The sequence below is a fragment of the Salvelinus fontinalis genome, chromosome 6 (assembly GCF_029448725.1).
Source record: "Salvelinus fontinalis isolate EN_2023a chromosome 6, ASM2944872v1, whole genome shotgun sequence".
NCBI classification, from domain to species: domain Eukaryota; kingdom Metazoa; phylum Chordata; class Actinopteri; order Salmoniformes; family Salmonidae; genus Salvelinus; species Salvelinus fontinalis.
Window position 1 is genome coordinate 42,809,437 of NC_074670.1, and position 21,016 is coordinate 42,830,452.

General features: G+C 41.5%; 1 protein-coding gene across 4 annotated transcripts in view; it reads left to right on the forward strand.

The window, feature by feature from the left end:
* LOC129857851 (AF4/FMR2 family member 2-like) overlaps nt 1-19,045 on the forward strand; it is a 174,080-nt gene extending 155,035 nt beyond the window's left edge. For all 4 annotated transcript variants that reach the window (XM_055926488.1, XM_055926489.1, XM_055926490.1 and 1 more), the window contains 11 exons: nt 1,160-2,284; nt 2,673-2,788; nt 5,377-5,653; nt 6,180-6,316; nt 6,675-6,738; nt 7,828-7,964; nt 8,373-8,444; nt 9,818-9,911; nt 10,266-10,306; nt 11,766-11,995; nt 13,055-19,045. In XM_055926488.1, the coding sequence (XP_055782463.1) occupies nt 1,160-2,284; nt 2,673-2,788; nt 5,377-5,653; nt 6,180-6,316; nt 6,675-6,738; nt 7,828-7,964; nt 8,373-8,444; nt 9,818-9,911; nt 10,266-10,306; nt 11,766-11,995; nt 13,055-13,176 (2,415 nt within the window). In that variant the 3' untranslated portion in view covers nt 13,177-19,045. The remainder of the gene's footprint in view (nt 1-1,159; nt 2,285-2,672; nt 2,789-5,376; nt 5,654-6,179; nt 6,317-6,674; nt 6,739-7,827; nt 7,965-8,372; nt 8,445-9,817; nt 9,912-10,265; nt 10,307-11,765; nt 11,996-13,054) is intronic.
* The last annotated feature ends 1,971 nt before the right edge of the window (nt 19,046-21,016 follow it).

Genomic DNA, 21,016 nt, shown 5'->3' on the forward strand with positions numbered 1-21,016 from the left:
ACTAACTGTGCTATCAACCAATACTCAACCAGTGTTATGCCATAGAGGGAAACATGTACCCTATTATTTTAGGCTCCAGAAAGACACAATATTACACTAATACCATCTAATATCACTAAAACAACATTTTTATCGAGGGGAGAAAACTTCCCATCTACTCTAATATCCCTATAATTTTGATAGGATTAAACTAGGAGACCGTCTTGTTTTAGACCTCCACTGTAGACTTGCATGACACCTAAAGCAGCTAAAGCACCAGGCAGAGTTGTATTCCACAGAGGGGCAGTCTGTTTGACCCGGGTAAATATTTACCACAGTGCATCTGGGCACCCTCTACAGACCGTGTGACTTCCTGTCCACCAGGGAACAGCCAATGGGAACAGCCAGGAGGACCAGGAAACGGCCCTGTCTGTCTTTAGGGATGTCTATTTTCCTCTCAAAGTGCACTCTACTGATGGTTTACTAAAGACTTTCAGGAGGGCCCAGGTGTTTTCCAGCAGCCATGTTAGATTGTTAATGTAGTATTGCTGCAGGTGCTTTTAACTCCAAAATCCCCCTGCCCAGAACAGCTTAAATCCACCACCCCAACTGATGGGATGTAAAGGCTGGGGCTTTCACAGATGAAATAGTGTGGAAGATTAAATTTTATGAATGCTTGCATCAGACTGGAGAGTGTGTGTGTTAGCCCCAGCTTTACACTCGGTGGTTTTAATGCTTCATTCCTCAGTCAATTCATTTCCAGCACTTCCTTTCCGAATGATTTGCTATCATTTAGGAGATCATTCAAGACAGTCTTTATGATTTCATATGAAAGATTTATACTTGTCTAGGGGCATAATGGTAGAAAACAAACGATGTGAGATAGCATGGTTGATGAAAACATGGCACTCAGAGACTGCCGAATGGCGCAAGGAAATTATGGGAGAGCACTACTCAGTCATTCATGAGTTTATGAGAGCCTATTTTAATGGCCGCTTCATCACAAAATGTTGTCATTGGTTTGCGGGTGTCATAATATAACTCTGAAGAGACAATTGAATTATCACATTTTACTTTCATGAGTCAACACAGTGTTTTATGAAGCTACGTAGTCTACTATCAAACCAAACTTGGATCTAACTGTATATTCTTTGTCCTTTCTGCTTTTCTTCTCACACAGCCTGAACCTCCATCAACAAACAAATGGCAGCTGGATAAATGGCTGAACAAAGTGACCCCACACAACAAAGCACTTATCAATACCCAGCCAGAGAGAGAGAGCCATGGACTCAGCAGCTCCCAGCCTGACCACAGCCAACAGGCCCCAGAGGGCCAGGGCCCGGCCCCAGGGAAGAGCAAGCCTGGCCCCACCGCCCTGCTGGCCCCGACCGACCCCAAGGAACGGGCCCTCCTCAGCCCCATCAGAGAGAAGGCCAAGCCTAAGACTGGACCAAAAGTCTCAGAGGGAAAGGGTTCAAAGGTCAAATCCCCAGCCGTGGTGGCGGTGGAGCCAGCCCCAGCCAGGCGCAGCTTGGGGAAGAAACAGCCGAAGAAAGTGGAGCGCTCGTCCAGCCTGGAGGAACACACCTCCTGGTCCAAGCCCATCAACCCCATCATCAGCACTACCCCCAAGGAGAAGGACCCTCCATCCCTCCTGGAGCAGCCCAAGTCCAGGACCAAGAGCACCAGTGGGAAGACTGCCCCTAGGAAGGAGCCTCGCACCACCACTACCACTACAATTACTCCAGCTCCTCTTCCCCTGGCCCCAGTCCTGGAAAAGAAGAAGCACAGGGGGCCCAGCAAGATCATCCCCAAGTCCAAGGAGTTCATCGAGACGGAGTCTTCGTCATCTGAGTGCCACTCTGAACCAGAGGAGCTGGTCAAGATCCATAACCCTCCCTGTCCAGGACCCAGCAGTCTGCAGACTCTCAAAGCAGCCAAGGACTGCAACAGCAATATCCTGACTGTCAGTAGCCTTACCAGCACCTGCAGCTCTTCCATATCCATCCCAGACCCTGGGGCCATGGACCTCCTAGGGGACCCCCTCTTCTCCTCTGTCCCCATCGTCCAGAACAAACTGCTGTCCCCTCTCAGGGACTTTGAGGACATCAAGTCACTGTGGGTGAAGATCGAGCTGAGCTTCCTGTCTAAGATTCCAGGGCAGGACCCCCCTGAGCCCCCTTCTGTGAAAGTTGAGCCCCGGGAACCACGTGAACCCAGCATTAAGCACAGACGACAGTCCCCCGCCAGTCTTCAGTCTACCCCTGTTGAGAAACCACCTAGCAAGGCCAAGAGGAAACACAAGGCAAGCATAGAATCTTTCTCACTCTTTTTTCTCTATTGGTACTGGCTGGTATTGGTTTATAGGATCATGGTTACAGTGTGTCAATGGAGGAGCAGTGAGAAATGTGTTAGTAGTATGTTCAATCTGGGCCGGTAACCAAAAGGTTGCTGGATCGAATCCCTGAGCTGACAAGGTGAACATCTGTCGTTCTGCCCCTGAGCAAGGCAGTTAACCGACTGTTTCCCAGGCTCCGAAGACGTGGATGTCGATTATGGCAGCCCCCCGCACCTCTCTGATTCAGAGGTGTTGGGTTAAATGCGGAAGACACATTTCGGTTGAATGCATTCTGACCAGGTGTCCCCCTTTCCCTTTCAATGCTAACTGAGCTGTTTGTTTCTGTGTTCCTCAGATGGACCATTGTGACGCTGTCGGCGGAAGCAAGAAGCTACGGTTGGAGAAAGACTCCTTGCTTCTTCCCCCATGCATCTCACCGATACACAACCACAAGAACATTAGCACAAACGAGTAAGTGTCGCCGAACCACTCACAGCAGTACTTACTTACACATCCCTATGGTTACCGGAAGAGAAAAGGAATGTGTAGAGCATCATGTTATGTAAGTGTTTAGAGGGATGTACATAGTCATTATGGGTGTCCGCAGTGCAGTGGAGGAAAAAGTACCCAATTGTCATACTTGAGTAAAAGTGAAGATACCTTAATAGAACAATGACTTAAGTACAAGTGAAAGTCACCCGGTGAAATTATTTGGTTTTAAATATACAGTACTTTAGTAAAAGTAAACATATCAATCATTTCAAATTGCTTATGTTAGCAAAACAAACAGCACAATTGTCTTATTTTTGTATTATTTACAGATAGCCAGGGGCAAACTCCAACACTCAGACATCATTTACAAACGAAGCATTTGTGTTTTGTGAGTCCGCCAGATCAGAGGCAGTAGGGATGACCAGGGATGTTCTCTTGATAAGTGCGTGAATTTAACCATTTTCCTGTCCTGCTAAGAAGACACTTTTGGGTGTCAGGGAAAATGCATGGAGTGAAAAATACATCATTTTCTTTAGGAATGTAGTGAAGTAAAAGTAGTCAAAAATATAAAAAGTAAAATAAAGTACAGATACCCCCAAAAAATACTTAAGTAGTACTTTAAAGTATTTTTACTTAAGTACTTTACACCACTGCCACAGTGTAATTAAAGGCTGTTATATTTCCTAAGTGTATGGTAGTACTGTATGTGTTGTGAATGGCTACATCCTCAGGCAAGGTCCAACCAGTGTAGATCCTCCTCAGAGAGCAGGCCGGGACATACAGGAGAAGTGAGGTTGCTCCCCTACACATTTATCTTTAGCTATTGTGAGCTCTCTCTACAGTGTCCTGTGTCCTCCAGCATTAAGGTAACGTGACACTGACAAGAGAGCTAATGCTAATTTTAGATATTCAATTAGTGCTGCAGAGACCTACTGCTCGATGAAGGGACGCTGGTGACAAGGGTCAGGGGGTTGAGCAGAATGAGTCTGGAGGACGGAGTGTCCACTGAGCTTCACCACTAATCACTACACATATCTTTAATATGATTACCTGAGCTATGATATATGAGCTGGCACTGGTATCTAGTGCAGAAATGCTAAACCCTTTGGTCTGGGCTGAAATATGACCTGCCTAGTAGCCTTTAAATCAAATCAAAGCAAATCTTCACCCTTTTAATCAGATTGGCCTCAAAGTAAGCAGAACCCCGGTCGGTCCATTTATGGCATTAATAAAAAGCATCTTTGCTCAGATTGGAGAGTAAAGATGCTTTTTATTAATGCTGTAAACGGACCGACCGGGATTCTGCTCATTTTCAGGCTCATAAAACAAGACAAAATATGCTGCTGTTCAAAAATAACCTGAGGAACATAATCCTAATTAGGTTTTCTGACTGCATTTTCCCTGTTAGTGCTTTAGGCGCTCTTGTGCTAGCTAAGCATTTTTTTTCTCGTATATCAAATCCCCATGAGTTTAGGGAAAGGGAGGCGAAATAATCTATTGTTGCAAACAATGTGAGAAATATAGTAGCAGGTTTCTCGCTACTACTGTACGTCCTTGGTGGTTTTTAAAGTCCTTATTGACTTTGAGGAAGGGAAAGTATTCAAGGCAACTTCTCCACCTGCCTCTTATCTGTTAACATAGAGAACACTATTGTTAACAGAAGCCCCATGTGGGCACACACAGCTATACCGAGAGAAACCACCTGGATACAGACTGCAGTCTGCTGTGTTCCCCTGTGAGGGGCCAGGCTCCTGGAGCAGGAGTGGATATTAGAAGGACTGTAAAATCTAAGCAAAAGTGCTTTCTGTCATAACAAACTGCCTTTCCACTGCCTGATCAATCAATATGTTGACCCGTCAGTGCACTACAGGGCTATTTATAGGCCTATTTCTGGGCTGCGTCCTTAGAGGGTCAGAGGCACTGGGGGAAAAAATGAAACAGTTCTATGGTTTTATACCTTCTTTTTTTTTAACCCAAAACCAAGTGAAAATTATATGTTGAAGTTATATTAAATATCATTGATCTACTCATGTACTGTTTTTATTGTAATTGAAGTCTCCAAAATGCATTACCACCATTACCTTCTATAATGAAACCCAACTGATAAGTGAAAGTACCGACTCTATGCCTTAGCGCTAATGCTGCGTTTGATTTAGCCTTATAATAAAAACAGAAATAATCACTCATTCTAACAAACAGAATATTCTGTCTAAGGCCAGCTGTTTTCTTTGAGCCCTGTACATAATGTCTGTCCTTCCCAATTTTACAAATGCCTTAAACAGTCAAGTAATTTCTAAATTATTTTCATCCATCTACCACTTTGATGACATTAGACATGAGATTTGCTGGCATTTCAAAGGCTGTGGGAACTTGCCGTCCCTCTCCAGTATTGTAGTGAATAACATGGAATGACAGCAACAGAGAGAGGGAGCAGGCCAAGCAATGTTCTTGTTTTATGTCCGTTTCGATAAAAGTTTATTTAAAGGGTGTCTACATACGGATGTCATAACACTGCATAAACCATACATAAGCATTTCATAAATGTTCCTGTATGTGCCTTTGCCCAGCTCTCTGAGGAAACAGCCCAGGAAGAGAGAGGAGAAGCGAGAGCTGCTGCCTCCCCTGCTTTCTCCGCTCTCCGACGAACCCCCTATACGCCAGCGCAGGACCAGCGAGTGTTCCTCCTTCAGCCAGGAGGGCGGTGCTAGCAGCGCCACCAGCACCTTATTGCTACCCACCCTCAGCTGCTCTCTGCCCAACTTCTCCTCCTCATCCTCCTCTTCCTCACACAAGCACCGCAGCAAAGGAGAGAGCAAATCCTTCTCACGTTCCAAGACAAGCAGTGTAAGTAGGGGAAAGCGGATCATGATGAAACTAGCAAAAATGTATACTGTAGTTGTTCTTGGGCATTATTATACAGTATTGTAAAATATTATTTAAAACTGTCGTATTCCTATCATTAATTACTGAGCAATTCTGGGGTTTATTGTTTTTTTGGCTGGTTTATTATTTTAAAGTATGATACTTTTGCATCCGCTCTCGTTTGCTAGCAAAATATGTCTTCTATAATTTGTTGTGTAGAGAAGTTCGTAGATGAGGCTGTTGCTGGAGATTATTTCTTTGCTCCAGCAACTACCACTATTTCCTGTGTTTTTGCAAATCTAATGACCCTTTGGAGGGATTTAAAAACAGCCTTGAAGAGAAGAAAATGGATCCCACGTGCTGAATATGTTTAAAGCCAGGACATAGAAAAAATACACGGTCACAACGTAGTAACAGCAGTCCAAATCACCAGGATGAATCATTACAGTATTATTAGACTTACTGCTGGATGCTAATTATCATATTAATTGGCCCTGCCATCTCACAGGAGGAAGATACCCATAGCAAGCCGTCTGGCAGTTTCCATGGCAACGGTCACTCCGATTCTGACGTTTGGTCCAACCCGTCATCTCTGTCCATGGACCACATGGAGCCTAGAAGGCCCAAGCTAACGTTCAATAACACGTATGTATGAGTAACTAACTAACTTCTCCAAACACTCCAAAAAACACCCTTTTTCCCCCCCGAATGCACAGCCATGTCATTTTAATGTCATGATGCATGTACTCATTTAAGTCTCAAACATGAGTAAAATGTCACCGCATTTTGAAGCATTTGTGGGATGTGATTACAGAGTTAAGTTCCTCTATGTGTATAATTCAAAATGAAACATATATAACATGTAGAGGACAACTACAACATGAACAACTGCAGTCCAGGCAGTTGCAGCAAAGTGGCAAACACATTTTTCTGTCACTGATCTGTTTGTATTTCTAACATACTGTAAGACTAACCAAAGTCTCACTGTAATTGTTATCCACAGAGTTCACAACGCAGACTACTGCATGCAAGAAGCCAAGAAACTAAAGCACAAAGCAGATGCACTGGTAAGCTGCTGTTTTATTACAGTTTAAAACAGCACCTGAAAATGTATTACAAACATTTAATTCAGCGTTTACTTCGATAGAGATATATTACACAAACGAAATTGTTCTTCTTCCTTAGATTGTATTTTGTCTGAGCCAGGCAATAAACACACTCTGTTTTAGTCAGTCACGTGACATCACAAATATGAATAGCAACAGAGACCAGTGTGGTAATACCATTATCAAATACATGCCAATGTGCCATTAGCAAGCAGCAGCTCTTACTGAGCCTATTAGAGAATAAGTATTCCTGCTGAAAAGCTCTTATTAACAGACAGACACTGGTCTTAGCTGAAGAATGCTAGTAGGTGTGCAGAGGATAGAGTAGAGCCCTTGTTGAGACCTGTAGCCTTTTCTAAGTGAGGATGTGTGATCTATCACAAAAGGAGCTCTTACACACCTCTTCAATGTCCTCAAAGAGGGGCTTGGGCCTAGGTGACGGGCGTGATTTACCAACACACTCATAGGGCCCTAATAATTGGATTCCAGCAATTATCTCCCCAGACATTGTCCTTTATCGAAAGTTACATCCACTTGGGCATAAATCTGATCTGCGAGGTAAAGCCAGCCATGAATACAAAGTGAAGGGAATTGATTGCCCTTGTTACATGACTGTAATCGTTGAGCTGTAATGAATCTTCCACCAGCCCGGTCGTATGTGGTAAAAGGGGCTTACTTAAAATGGATAGAACCTGCTTAAGAGGTGCTTTCAGTGGAGAGTGGTGTGTAAATCTATTTTATTTTACACTCATGTGCATTTATGAGTCATATGCCTATTATTTGTTGTCTGCACTTTGGGGTTTGTATTTTGGCTCCGTGTGCATATATATACTTTTTTTGTCCAGAAAATAGAAAAATATCAAAAGAATGTTCCCCGAACATTAATGTGACATTGTTATTTTTCCTTCTGATTAAATCTGCTTATTATCTGTTTTCACAAGAGCTTTGAAGCTTTGGGAAATGATTCAAAATAAGGAGAATCATTTGTGGCCGTGTAGTGTTGTGAACCTAATGCTGATCGTATTCAATGTTTCCATTGTTTCTTCACAGATGGAGAAGTTTGGCAAAGCCATTAACTATACTGATGGGGCGCTGTCGTTCATCGAGTGTGGCAACGCCATGGAGCGGGATCCGCTAGAGGCCAAGTCTCCATACACTATGTACTCTGAGACGGTTGAACTCATCAGGTCTGTGTCCCCACCAATGTGTCTCTCCCTCTCACCCCCGCTCAGGCCAGGTATCCCCACCTGCCCTTAGTGAAAATGAGCATCATTATGTCCATCGCTAATCCAGTCTACCCCACAAGTCAAGGCAATTAGCGGCCCTCATTTTATTAATGGCAGTGAAAATGAAAATAGATGGACCTCGTAGCTCATCATTCTACCCAGGGATTCATGCATGGCTGATTGAAATCTTTTCTTCAAAAACTATTAGACACAGAAAATGACACAAGGCCGGTCATTCTATGGAACGTCCCCTGGCTTTATGCATATTGAGTCCTGCTCTTTTTTTGTTATTTGAATTGAAATGAATGAATTATGAAAAGGAAGAATATTTGAATAGGATCTATGTTTTTGTCTGTTCTGCTTTTGAAGGTATGCCATGAGGTTAAAGAACTTTACGAGTCACTCAGCAACTGTAGCCGAGAAGAAATTAGCTGTGTTGTGGTGAGTTTTCTTTTCGCTCTGCTGTTTCTGGATGTGAAACCTGTGTGTGTGTGTGTGTGTGTGTGTGTGTGTGTGTGTGTGTGTGTGTGTGTGTGTGTGTGTGTGTGTGTGTGTGTGTGTGTGTGTGTGTGTGTGTGTGTGTGTGTGTGTGTGTGTGTGTGTGTGCGTGCGTGCGTGCGTGCGTGCGTGCGTGCGTGCGTGCGTCTGATGACTGAATGGTGGTTGAAGGAGACCTAACATTGCACTGATGGATGTGATGACGGACTACAAACTCTAGCCTGTGTGGGCATTTGGGTTGATTTCAGAAAATCCAGCCGGCTTCCAAACCCGTTAGATGCTCAATCCGCCGCTTCACTCAAACACAATTTAAATCTCCACTCAGCCATCACTCCCCGACAATCGGATGGATATTGAAGGGAGCTTTAAAACACTGCTAAAGCACTTAATCAGCTTAAAGTGGATCATTATTCTTGTATTTCATTAAGCTATTAAGGGATAATGAAAGATTTCCTGGCAGCAGGCAGCAGACTATAAACATATACAGTTCGCCACACTGCTACAGGGGAGATGAAGGAAAAACTATATGCTGCCTGTCATATGGATTGTATAATCTGAGCAGAATGTTATGGTTAGAATGTTATGGTTAGACTCTCAGACTTAGCAGTGCAGACAGTGATGAGCGTAGGAGTGAGATTCCCAGGTCATATTTCCTGTTAGTACACCGTTCAGACATCATTAGGGATTATTTTCAAATATGTGACACTGGCTGACATGATCCATCCATTTATAATCTGTTTTAGAGGGCAAAGTGTGTGTGCGTGTGTGTGCGTATGAGCGTGTGTGCGTATGAGCGTGTGTGTGTGTGCGCACGTGTATGTACTGTACATACTGATGTGGTTTAGAATAGGGGAACCAAGGAAGCAGTGTACTGCAGTGATGGCTTATTAATGCCTGAGTGTTAGTGTCATGTCGTGGGGTGGTGCATATGTCCAAAGCATCTGGTGTCTGGCGAGCAGCACACTGTTGAAAGGTCAGCCCCCCCATGGCACTGAGGCTGGATCTGCAGACCAAAGGTCCCTGGCAGGGAAGCTACTGGGATCTGATTTACTAGGCTGATTTACTCTGTTTTCTAGCCTTTATTTTCAAGCTCTTAGAGAGATAGAGTTTGATGACAACAAGATTATTTAGTCATGCATCATGGATATGCAAAGTTAATTAGTTAGAAAACACTTTTTCCTTATTGTTAGTCTTTTATTATCTTCTTGTGCTTAATGGTCATAAGTAATACGAATATATGTGATGTTGTCAATGCTAGAAACACGGTATAAGATCCAGTATTTCATGTTAATGTTATTCTTTTCTTAACTCCATAGCAATCGCTGTTTATCCCTCCTGTACTTGAGAATGTTCAAATTGAAGAAGGACCATGCAGTAAAGTATTCCCGTTCCCTAATGGAGTATTTCAAGGTAAATAACTCCTAACTTCTAATTCTAACATCTAGGAGTAGAAGAAGCACAGTAGAACACGTAAAGCCAATTAAGATTTCTAAATGTAATATATATTTGTGTTGAGTTGTGTATACTCATTAGTTCTGCATGTTGGTTATTAAAAGCCATACATTTTTTTCCAATTAGTGTGCAAATTAACTTTATCAATGACCTCCATACATTGTGTGTGTTTAAGCCTGTTTTAATTAAGTATGTTGCATATTATTCTAGTGGAGCTTTTTGAGATGCATTAATAGATTTTCTAAGCTATGCAATATGTTTGTATAGTAGAGCTGCAAAATATAATGCTCTCACAAACCTCTTCCATTCCAGAAAAGTTCCCAAGCACCTTCGCCATGGGGAGCCAATGGAAAGTGAGTTACATTTCACCTCAGTCATCTCATGTTGCATCACAATCCTTTCTTTATATGAGATCTTTCCCAGAACAGAACAATGTATGTGCCTACTCCTGGCCAAGCAACAAGCTAAGCCTCTCAGATGGTGACTGCTTTGTTCAGACAATGGCCACGACAGACAGAGCCTCTGTCACTGTGACTTCCAGCTTCTAGCACATCACACTGGTGGCATGAGATGAGCGCACTGCTACACTGTTTTTCTGGATGCTCCATGGCAACTGAACCTAGCTGATCCACCCTGTGCGTTTGGGTTTGGGTTCGTAGCTTACGATGGCGCTACCGTGGGGCTTGTCAGTGTGTCTGGGAGTTGGCAGTGAGCCATCCTCTGTGTGTGACTGTGAGCTCCTTTAGCCTGTCTTTTCCAGGGCTGGGATCTAGCCCTCAGCCACAGCACTGACCGGCCCTGCTGTTCTGCTGTGAGATGAGCTGTCAGAAGCAATTAGCCTCAGATCCTACTGGCTCCTAGGACTCCTGCAGTCGCCTCCAGTTCACCATGGTCACATTAGCCACAAACTGGCCTTCTTAATCCGCTTGGGTTAGCTCCGCTACCTGCTGCAACTGTAATCAACATTAGATTCCACTATGCTCTGGCCTCCTTTCCCACAGTTTGTTTGTTCTGTCCTTGACAATCATGAATATTTTTTCCCCTTATTTTCTTTTTTTTTCCTTCAAGGGTTTATTTATTTGAGGAAAAGACTCAACCTGCTAGAGAGGGAGCCGAGAGAGGCAAACTGTTGACAGGGAACATAATTTAACTTCACGGGGCGAGCGCCTTTCAATTTAGTGTTGAATTACAGGACCTGGAGCCTGATTGTTTGGGTTTGGCACTAAAAGACTGATAAATATGTCCTCTGATTGATGGCTGAAGCAGGCTGACAGAAAATCAAGCCGTGATTGTCAAGCTGAGAAAGCCCCAGTTTGCTGTTCATACAGTTCAAATCAGTATTAGTGATTAAGCCTGACGAAGAGTGATTAAGCCTGACGAAATAACATGTATTGGCTAAATGTAAACCTACCCAGTTCAAATCTCCCTGATCAGTCTCCCTGGGTCAGAAAGCTAAGAAGGGAAAAACCTCTCAAAGGGGAAATGTCCTCATTGTGATCTCACGTTACTCCCTGTAGATATAATTCACGTTACTCCCTGTATATACAGTATGTAATACCTGAGTTGATAGTGTCCTAAACATTACAAGCCAGTATGAGGAATAGTATTTGTGAAGCTGCCATAGCTTATCAATGTCTCCACTATCTTTTTTCTTCGTGTCTGTAAGTAGCCATTTTAAGGATTTCAAAAAGCATGGGGCTTAAACTTAACCCTGGTGTCCGGTGGTTGTACAGTACAGTATTATCTCTGTGGTGGTGCCCTGAACTTTCACCTCTAACCTCTAACCCCTGTATTGTCTCTCTGCCTTCCCAGGAGCACAGGCACCCCGTCGCCCTTGTCTCTGAGTCCCTCCCCAGTTAGTTCGGTGAGCAGCAGTACGGGCCCTGGCCTTGCGGGCTCCTGTCCCTCCGGTGCCTCCAGCAATGTGGCCATCCCCCAGCGCATCCATCATATGGCCGCTAGCCACGTCAACATCACCAACAACATCCTCCGCAGTTACGAGCACTGGGACACGGCAGAGAAGCTCGCCACAGAGAGCCAAGGTACTAGAGACTGGACACAACACAACACAGCTTCTCTCTGTTTTAGAACAGGATGTTTGGATTGGAGCTGTAGTATTAGCCGCAATGGCAGATTGTGTATAGTAGTAGCATAAATTGTACTGTTGTAATCGTAGGGGATGAATCAGTAATAGTTTCATACAACAGTGACCTCACTTTTGATATGCTATCCTATATTTTTCTTAATTACATGCATCTCCATTCATGTTCAACCTTTTTTCATTGTACACAGTCATTATAAATGACTAATTATTCCTAACTGTTAGGAACCACGATCCTTTTATCACCCTCAGGACGGTCTCTTTATGTACTCATGTATTCTGCATTATTTGTATTAGATGTGGAGAATAGATGAACCCTTTACATTTACTGTCATCGGTGAGTGAATGTAGAGAGAGAGAGACCACCAGAGATGTTGAGGACACCCCCCTCTGACTGTGTGCATGGAGGGTTTGATGTGTCGTGTCTCTGTCATTTCCCATCCGTTATCTGAGCCTAGCTGATTAAAGGGACATGTTACGTGGTTGTGTGAGGCGAGAGCTCTCTCTCTCTCTCTCGCAGCCTTAGAAGTACCCCATTAGAAGTTGATCTGACCCTCTCCTCCTCTCTGTCGACACCCATAACGGGCTCAATTAGAGTCTGTTGGATGGTGTCTTTGGTGGAAATGAGACAGGAATTGGCAGTTATGACACCATAAAGCCTAGGTGGGCCTTTCAGCAAAATACTGATCACCAGAGCTGTTACTTTTAGGATTGAGCCATTCCAGGACTTAGTCACTCACTGTTTATTAGGAGGAAAGAGAGGAATGGACAACAGACTGCATAAATGTGAGCCTTCATTATGCTATTACACTTGTCAGTCTTTGTCTTACACACACACACACACAAACACACACACACACACACACACACACACACACACACACACACACACACACACACACACACACACACACACACACACACACACACACACACACACACACACCCTCACTCACTCTCACTTTCATTCACCCTCTTTCCCCTTCCTTTCCTTCTACAGAGTTCTTTCAGGAGCTGGACTCGACGATGGAACCGTTGAGCCAACACAGCAGCATGACAGAACTGGTGCGCTACATACGCCAAGGACTGCACTGGCTACGGATAGAGGCCCACATGTTATAGTGCTGCTGGAACTAGAACTGAACTGTCTGCCACTGTCTGTCTGTCTGTCTGTATCACACATCTATCACTACCTCTACGAGCCAGCATCCCCAGCAACCCCCAGTCTCCAGCCATCTGACTCCAGCCCCAAGGGCCCCCACCACACTCTGCCAGCCAGAAAGGTCCCACTGACTGTCAACTCTCTGTGGTCAGAGGTCATCATGATGAGGTCATCATCAGCTCTACTGCACAGTCTTGTCTCTCAATACAAAGTTGACATTTCTGTTGGATGTGGAAAGAAAATAGTGAAATCCAAACCCCAAAGTGAATGGAAGGACAGTCCCACCTAAGACCTGGGGATTGTCTCCAAAGCATGCCAATGGAAGAGAAGGAGCTGTGTGGAGACGAATGGTGGTTGTTTTGCTTGTTTTCTGCCAGATCGAGCCATGTGATTTCCCTGTTGTTGTTTTGATCACCACTAAGGCCCTCTCAGAACGCCTGGAGCGTTGTTCACAGTTCACACCTCCATTCCAACAGGCAGATTTCTCATGAAGTTATAAGTGGTATCAACTATTTTTATTGTTTTGTTTTTGTCAATGCCTTGATGAACTGGCCGACAGAAGCCAGTTGGAAAAGTCTCTCTTTACTACTATCTGATAGTGGTGTTTATTTATGATCCATCAAACCTCAGTCTCACATCAGATGATAAATACAGCAACGGTTCGTCAATGTCTACCCATAAGTCCCAGTGGAACAACAAATCATTTGAAATAATTCCATGACTTGTTGCTCATTGGAAATGAACAACAAATAATCAAATTCAATCTGCCACCTCAAGCAATTTCTCTAGTTGTGGGGGGATTTGCATAATAATGTAGTCAACTACAGCAGATCTGATAACAACTGATCTGGATTGTGTCTTTTAGCCCTAGAGGTTGGTGGTGTCTATGTGTTTTCTTTTGTTGGGTTGATGTCATTTTTGTACCTACAGTAATAAGAGGCCGGATTTATTCCAAAGCAGCACTGATTTTCCATAGGTCTAAGGGAACGGGGAAGACATAAAGTGACGCACGACCTGAGACTGTGTTTAAATTCATATGAATCGCGTAATCACTGTTACAGCACCACCACAAACAGTGTACGCCGCAATGAGTCCAGTAACGCTACAGAGGACCTTTCCATTGTCTTTTCGATGTCTACAATAACTGCTGTGTTGTATATCGCAACTCTTTTGGTATTAAATGTTGGTTCAGTTGTGCATGTCCACAGAGAGGTGTAGAGTTTTAAAGCATAATCCATAGTAACACTTCTTACGTGTTATGTGCATAGTTGTACATTTGATCGTCCTAGATTTAAACTTGGCTTGATGGACATACTGTATGCCATCTATATGAGATACAGGCAGTTTTCCTAAGGAGGAAGTTTGATGGTTGGTTTGTTGTTGTTTGTTTTTATTTGGATGTGATGTGAGAGAATGAACTGAAGCGAAGTGTGTGTGTTGCACTGTGCAGAGATGATTTGGGGATGGATTCTCTATTGCTGGTTGTCAATTCCAAATCGTTCTCTCTATAGCACAGTCCATACAGTGTGTTTCAGTAGTCCATATCTCCATGGCTATGTGTGAAATATGATTTTCACTATGATAAAACAAAGTGCCTCCGTATCCGGTGAAAATTATTAAGAGTCTATATTGAAGAACACGAATGAATCTAAATGATTTTTCCATACCATATTGGTATATTAGATTTTTTCATAAAACCACAATTTATTCATGTACTTTTTACTGGCAAGTATGACACCAAGTTTGGCTTTAAAATTGCAAATGTGTGACTTACATGTATCAAATTTTTAACTCAGTTACTGTTTAGAGGATGCTGAACAGGATATTCAAAAAGGCTTAAACATGTAAATGCTTAATGTGACTTACTGTGATCACCTAGAATCAATAGATTAACACTCCAACCCATTTACAGCAATAGCTGGATGATAGCGCTAATTGTGTTAATTATCTTGTTACTTAGAACAAGAGCAGAATCAAAAGACAAATGCACTTAATTCACGTTCAGTGTTTCTGACATTTAGAACGATGTTTGGAGTTTTTATCACTTGATTTTAGGGCAAATTAAGTGTTTTGGAATGTCACAAAGACTGAATCAATTATTGATAAAACAAAAATCACTTGATGTTGATCCATTAACTGTCTAATTTAGATTTAATGTCCTTCAGTGTTGTTTTATGAAACAGTGTTGGAGCCTACATGCTATTGTAACCTCACAAACAGTGCTCATTCAATTCCAAATCTATTTTAAAGCTGTAGGATGCCACACCATATGGTAATAGCAATATCTACACCAGTCTTAATGTAACTAAATGAACTGAGAAATATGAAAGCAAACCTAACAACTTCAACTTTCTTTGTACTGTATCTGAAGTGCATTTTTCATTTTGCCTTTTGCAACAACTTGATAATAATCTCATAACTATCAGTCAATGTTGAGTTGAGGGAAAAATGAAGCATGTGCATCATTTTTATGCAAATGATCACATTTTCTCCTCCAGTCCAAATTAGCCAACTGTCTTTGCGCCTATGAGAGAAGCAGTTTGTACACTTCCAGTGGCTTTTCCCAGCTGTTCCTATTCACGCTAGAGACAGGCCATTCTGTCAGGGAAATCTGTGGCCCTTTGGCAGCTAGTCAACAGCACCAAGCAGCACTGGCACTCTGTTCTCTCTCTCTTTCTCTCTTCCCTCTCTCCTCTCTCTCTCTCTCACTCTCTCTCTCATCCATCATCTGATATAAACAACCAGCTCCATACTCAGCCCCAGTCTGGCACCGAAGAGGAGCAGCTAATGTTTTGCATTCATTCCACAATGAGGAAAGGCTGAATCAAATTGGCTTATGCCTACCAGGGAGAACAGAATCAGTTTTTGTTTTAAATATGCGGTTTTATGTCTAAAACAAGGAAATCGTGAAACGTTGAATGAGGTGCCATCTGGACTGGCAGTGTTACAAGCCAATTTATGGTGTGACCTAGTCCTTTGTTTGGTAAAACCAGGTGATGATGATAACATATCAGGAAGGAATTACTACTCATTAAATGAGTCCCTAATTGGCTTGTTTTTATATTGCTGCTACAAATGTTGATATGTCCTAGATAGATTTATGAATACAGGAATTTTCATTTCAAAATGAATACTTCTAGAGAATTTTATTGAAAATAGCATACAAATCTTTGATGCATTGCAGAGTAAACAAAAATATGTAAACTATACTAGCTAGAGTAGGTACAGTATGAAGTGCAGCTCACCTTCTGCGTCTTCTCAGTTTAAAGCCTGAACAGTATTTATTACAATCAGGCGCTACTTAAAAGCAGAATCAATAAGAGTTATGCCCTCATGCAGTGTTAACGTTCAAAGGATATTTTCCTAGGTTCACTGCAATTAGCTCCAATGCAAACAAATCAGGCTCATCTAAGGCAGGGACAAGGAGGGATGTCAGCACAGTGGGAGTCAAAACCAACCATTTATCCTATCAAACTCATTATTATTATTATTATTATTATTATTATTATACCTAGAATAATTCTGACAGACTATCAACACAATATTATTGTGTTACAAATTGTTGTATATTTATCATGTTCTTAATCATAATTTCTTCTTTTTTTTTTTTAAACCTGCTTTTTTTCACTGGAGTGAGTGAGTACAACACTGAGCCTTATAGCTTGGCTGAAGTCTGTCATTTTGGTGTTTTTGTTATCTCTTGTTCAATTGTTCCACTACATTGAAAACAAGTATTGGGAACAATTATCTCCAATTAAAGGAAAATTCCACACAAAAACTATCTTTTGGCATTTGTTTCAATAGGACATTGTTGATGTAGTCCCAAAAGGTTTTGCTTGTCAGCAATCACATTTTTTAAAGATATATAACTTTAAAAATACAGTTTACAGCCGGTATAACGCGTTTGGCATCACATGATGCAGCATCATATCATGGAAAATGTTTCTGGGTGGAGTTTTCCTTTACATTGTCCCAGCTGGAAGCATTCTGATCGCTCTGCAAATGAAGCACTGTAAATAACACTTAGTTAACACAATGCACCACACCATGTTAGTCAATTAACGACCGTATGACTCAATGTTGATTCATATTCAGTGAATATTGTGTCATATTTAATATGACTGATACAACTTGGACTGGGTTCTCATAACACATGAACATACCTATTAGCAGAATAATTTAGTGTAATTGGTTCGTAATCTAAATGGCTTGTGTCTGTGACAGCAAACCATTGCCAGTCATTTGGTGTCACTAACAATAGTGCATGTTGACCTTCGGTCACCAGAAGCGGCGGTTATGCAAATTGAAGTCAACAGTTGGTATATGTAGCTTCATTCAACTATATGTCAAACACTTCATTCAGCTTGTTGGTGTCTTAATGCAGTAGCAGACATGCGTTTGGGAAGAACAGTTATCCATAGATCCCTTTGCTGTTTATATCTGTACAGAATGATGAGGTGCTTTATGGTTTATGTCCTCCGGTGTAAAGGATTGTACCATATGGAATATATATTACTTATTTTGACTGCCCAAAGCTGACAAAAATGCATTGGAAATCCATTGCCTTGACATGAGTGTATTGCTGACCAGTGGCATCTTACCACCACCTTAACCTATGATCTTTTGGTAGTCTGTCCTGTGTGACCTTGGCGTTTCAGTCATTCCAATGTCACCTGGAGTGTCATTTCTCTGTATCCTCCTCCACTTCATTTTGCAAAGAGAGACAACAAGATTATATGAACTAATGTACAGTTCCAGTCAACAACAGAAAAAAGGCATTTACTTATCATGGCTGTGCTTCCTACTTGCTTAAATAGATTAATTACAATTTACAGCCATTTATTAACCAAATGGGATACACATTTGAAGAAAAATCATGTGCTTTTGATACAATTGTATTTCTGAAAGTATTATTGAAATTCTGTAACGTTGTGATGTTGCAGATGGACAAATTTGTTGTGAAAGGTAAAGCGATTTCCCAAAGATCAGTTCCCTATGTTCAAGCCTTAGAGATAAAACTGCTCAATTACTTTAACCGACATGTTTTTCAGATATGGAACAATCACTGTCAGTTCTGGCAACATTTCAGTCAGATCCATTTTAACTGTGAAATGCAGCATTGTTACATTAATATAAATCCTTCACAGTGTTCTAAAAGCAATTAATTTATAAAACAGTTAGCAATGTGGATATCCATAAATTAGCCCAATGACATACTGTTCCTCGAGGATCAAGCTTTATATAATACTTAAATGCTACCTATTCCCTAAACGATGTATAATGTTGGTCAGACATCAGGGAAGAACAGGGTTACCATTCCAAGTAAATAGCCTTTTCTCTCACTGACGTTTTGTCGACAGTTTAAAGATGGACAATGTTGTATTTTCTCTCACTGACGTTTTGTCGACAGTTTAAAGATGGACAATGTTGTATTTTCTCTCACTGACGTTTTGTCGACAGTTTAAAGATGGACAATGTTGTAAACAGAAAATTCAAAGACAGGAGTTGTCTTAGTTCAGGCATGCTGTAGTTTTTAGTTTGTTATTTTTTGTACAGAGCAGGGTAACTGTTATGCTATGGATTTATTAACGTATAGTTGTAAGGATTCATTAAAAATGCGTTATGTATCAAAGAAACTTCCTGCCTGGTTAGCTTTGTATTTAAAATGTGTTGCACAAGTTCTGCCATTTTTTATTATTATTTTTGCCTATTGTATTTTATAATAAAATTGTTTTATGTAATGATCAAACATTTAAATGATAGTTATGTTGTTTTTAAATGTTTAATGTCTGAAAAAAAATTGAATAAAAACGGTATGAACCGGTGAAATTGTTCCTCTCCTATTATTTCATTTCCAATCACTTTTCTGGTTATACCATTATCAAGTATCTGATGAATTTAATTGGGGAATGCACATTACATCAGAGTTGCCTTGAGTTAAATCATGATTCGTTGGCGTCTCGTTTTAATGATTGCATCCCTTCGTTTAACGACTTGTGAGGATACCATTAGTCTCCTTAGAATTGTAATATTACAATAAAAATGTAATAACGGCTAGCTATGTATTTAGGATTTACCATTTATTCCCCAAACTAATGTCAGTATAGTCAATTATACATTTTAACAACAAACTTTATATAATCTGTTTTATAATCAAGGCCATCATTTTTGAGGGGAAACACACAGTCACCTGAGATGTGAGATAGTACAGCAACAGTCCTGTCACACCAGTCTACTGACTGCCATCACAACTTTAACTCAACATGAACTCTTTCTCTCCACAGTAAACGCCATCATCAGATTCCCACAACAGACACAGGGATTAGAGAAACAGGACAGGAATAGGATTAGAAGAGAGGTGAACTTAACACACACATTCACAGGGGGACATGAAATTGGATCTGTATCTCCCTGTATGATAAATCCCCTGTAATCAGCAGCATTACACTGGTTCTCATCTGAATTAGCCTGTGGTGGGAGTTACTGGTCCTCATTACAGTGCATTCTTTACGCAACTAATGGCTTCGTATTTATTCATTGCAGGAACAATTTGCATGCTCCAGCACACCTTATTCATTTAAGAGGAGCCTGATGCATTGGAAGGCAGTGGCTTCTTTAAAGTGTTTAAAAAGGCCAATGGAAGTATTTTTGTGTGGGGACAGGAATCCCACCTGCTAAATAATTTCCCAAATGAGGAGTCAAAAAGGCTTCTATTTACTGACTCTAAGCATTTAATGTGTCTGTGGCACCGAGCCAGCCTGCTGACAAGTAAGATTTATTGATTTAATTGCTTAAGGTAACCATGCAATAAAATCATCTCAAAGATACATTTCCATGCATTGCGCACCAGAAAGGTAATGTTTCATCTGCTACAGCTATATATCTGCAGGTTACCATTGCAAATTCACAAGTCAAAGCGTCTCATTAATCTGGTGAGTGATTTTTTTTCTCTGCGGGAAATTCAGGAGGAACTGGCTACATGTTAAATGACAGGATGTATGTCTAAGTAGACTGCTTAATACAAATGCATGCCAAGCCAACTAAATAAGGGTCTGTTTTACCAAGGCAAATGTATGGGCCATGCTACAGGCCACACATGACACTATTATCACTGGCATTAATCCAAAGGAACAGTTTTTTTTCTCTCCCACACATTGAAAAATTGTACACTCAAACTAATAAGTACTGTATACTGCTCTTCCTCTTCAAAATTACCTTTTGGGTAACCCATTTTCAAACAGAATATATTCTCTAGATACCTCCATGGATCGTAAACACAGATTGTGTGTTGATTAAAAGCGTTTAACAGATAACGTTAAGGAAAATCCACTTACGCTCACTGACAATATATTTTCAAAGTGGTCATTTAAAAAATATTGCTTTCCTCAATCTCTTCATTTATTAAAATGCAGGGATGTGAGATTTCCTATTCACATTCATTTACAGCGCAGCAGTACTGACTTGACTATGTTTAGCACTTAATTGAATGATTCTTGATTAAACTCCGTGCCTGGCGAGAACAGCACAGCACATCACATTGCACAGCTCTGTAATTGGCTTGCTTGTTAGATTCCACCTGCTTTAGATGCACAGACGGCTCCATTTCATTTATTACATCTTGGTTTCACATGCAGTTCGTGGCCAGGCAATCAGTCTGATTGTTAAGGCATTCTCATCCACGTGGCTTTGTCTTTGTCTAAAAGAGCTAGTTTGTACAGTATCTCTCCCAAAAGATCAAATTATATCAACAGTAGGCTTGCTTTGCCACTCATGTGGGAAGAGACTATGTCCATGTACGTA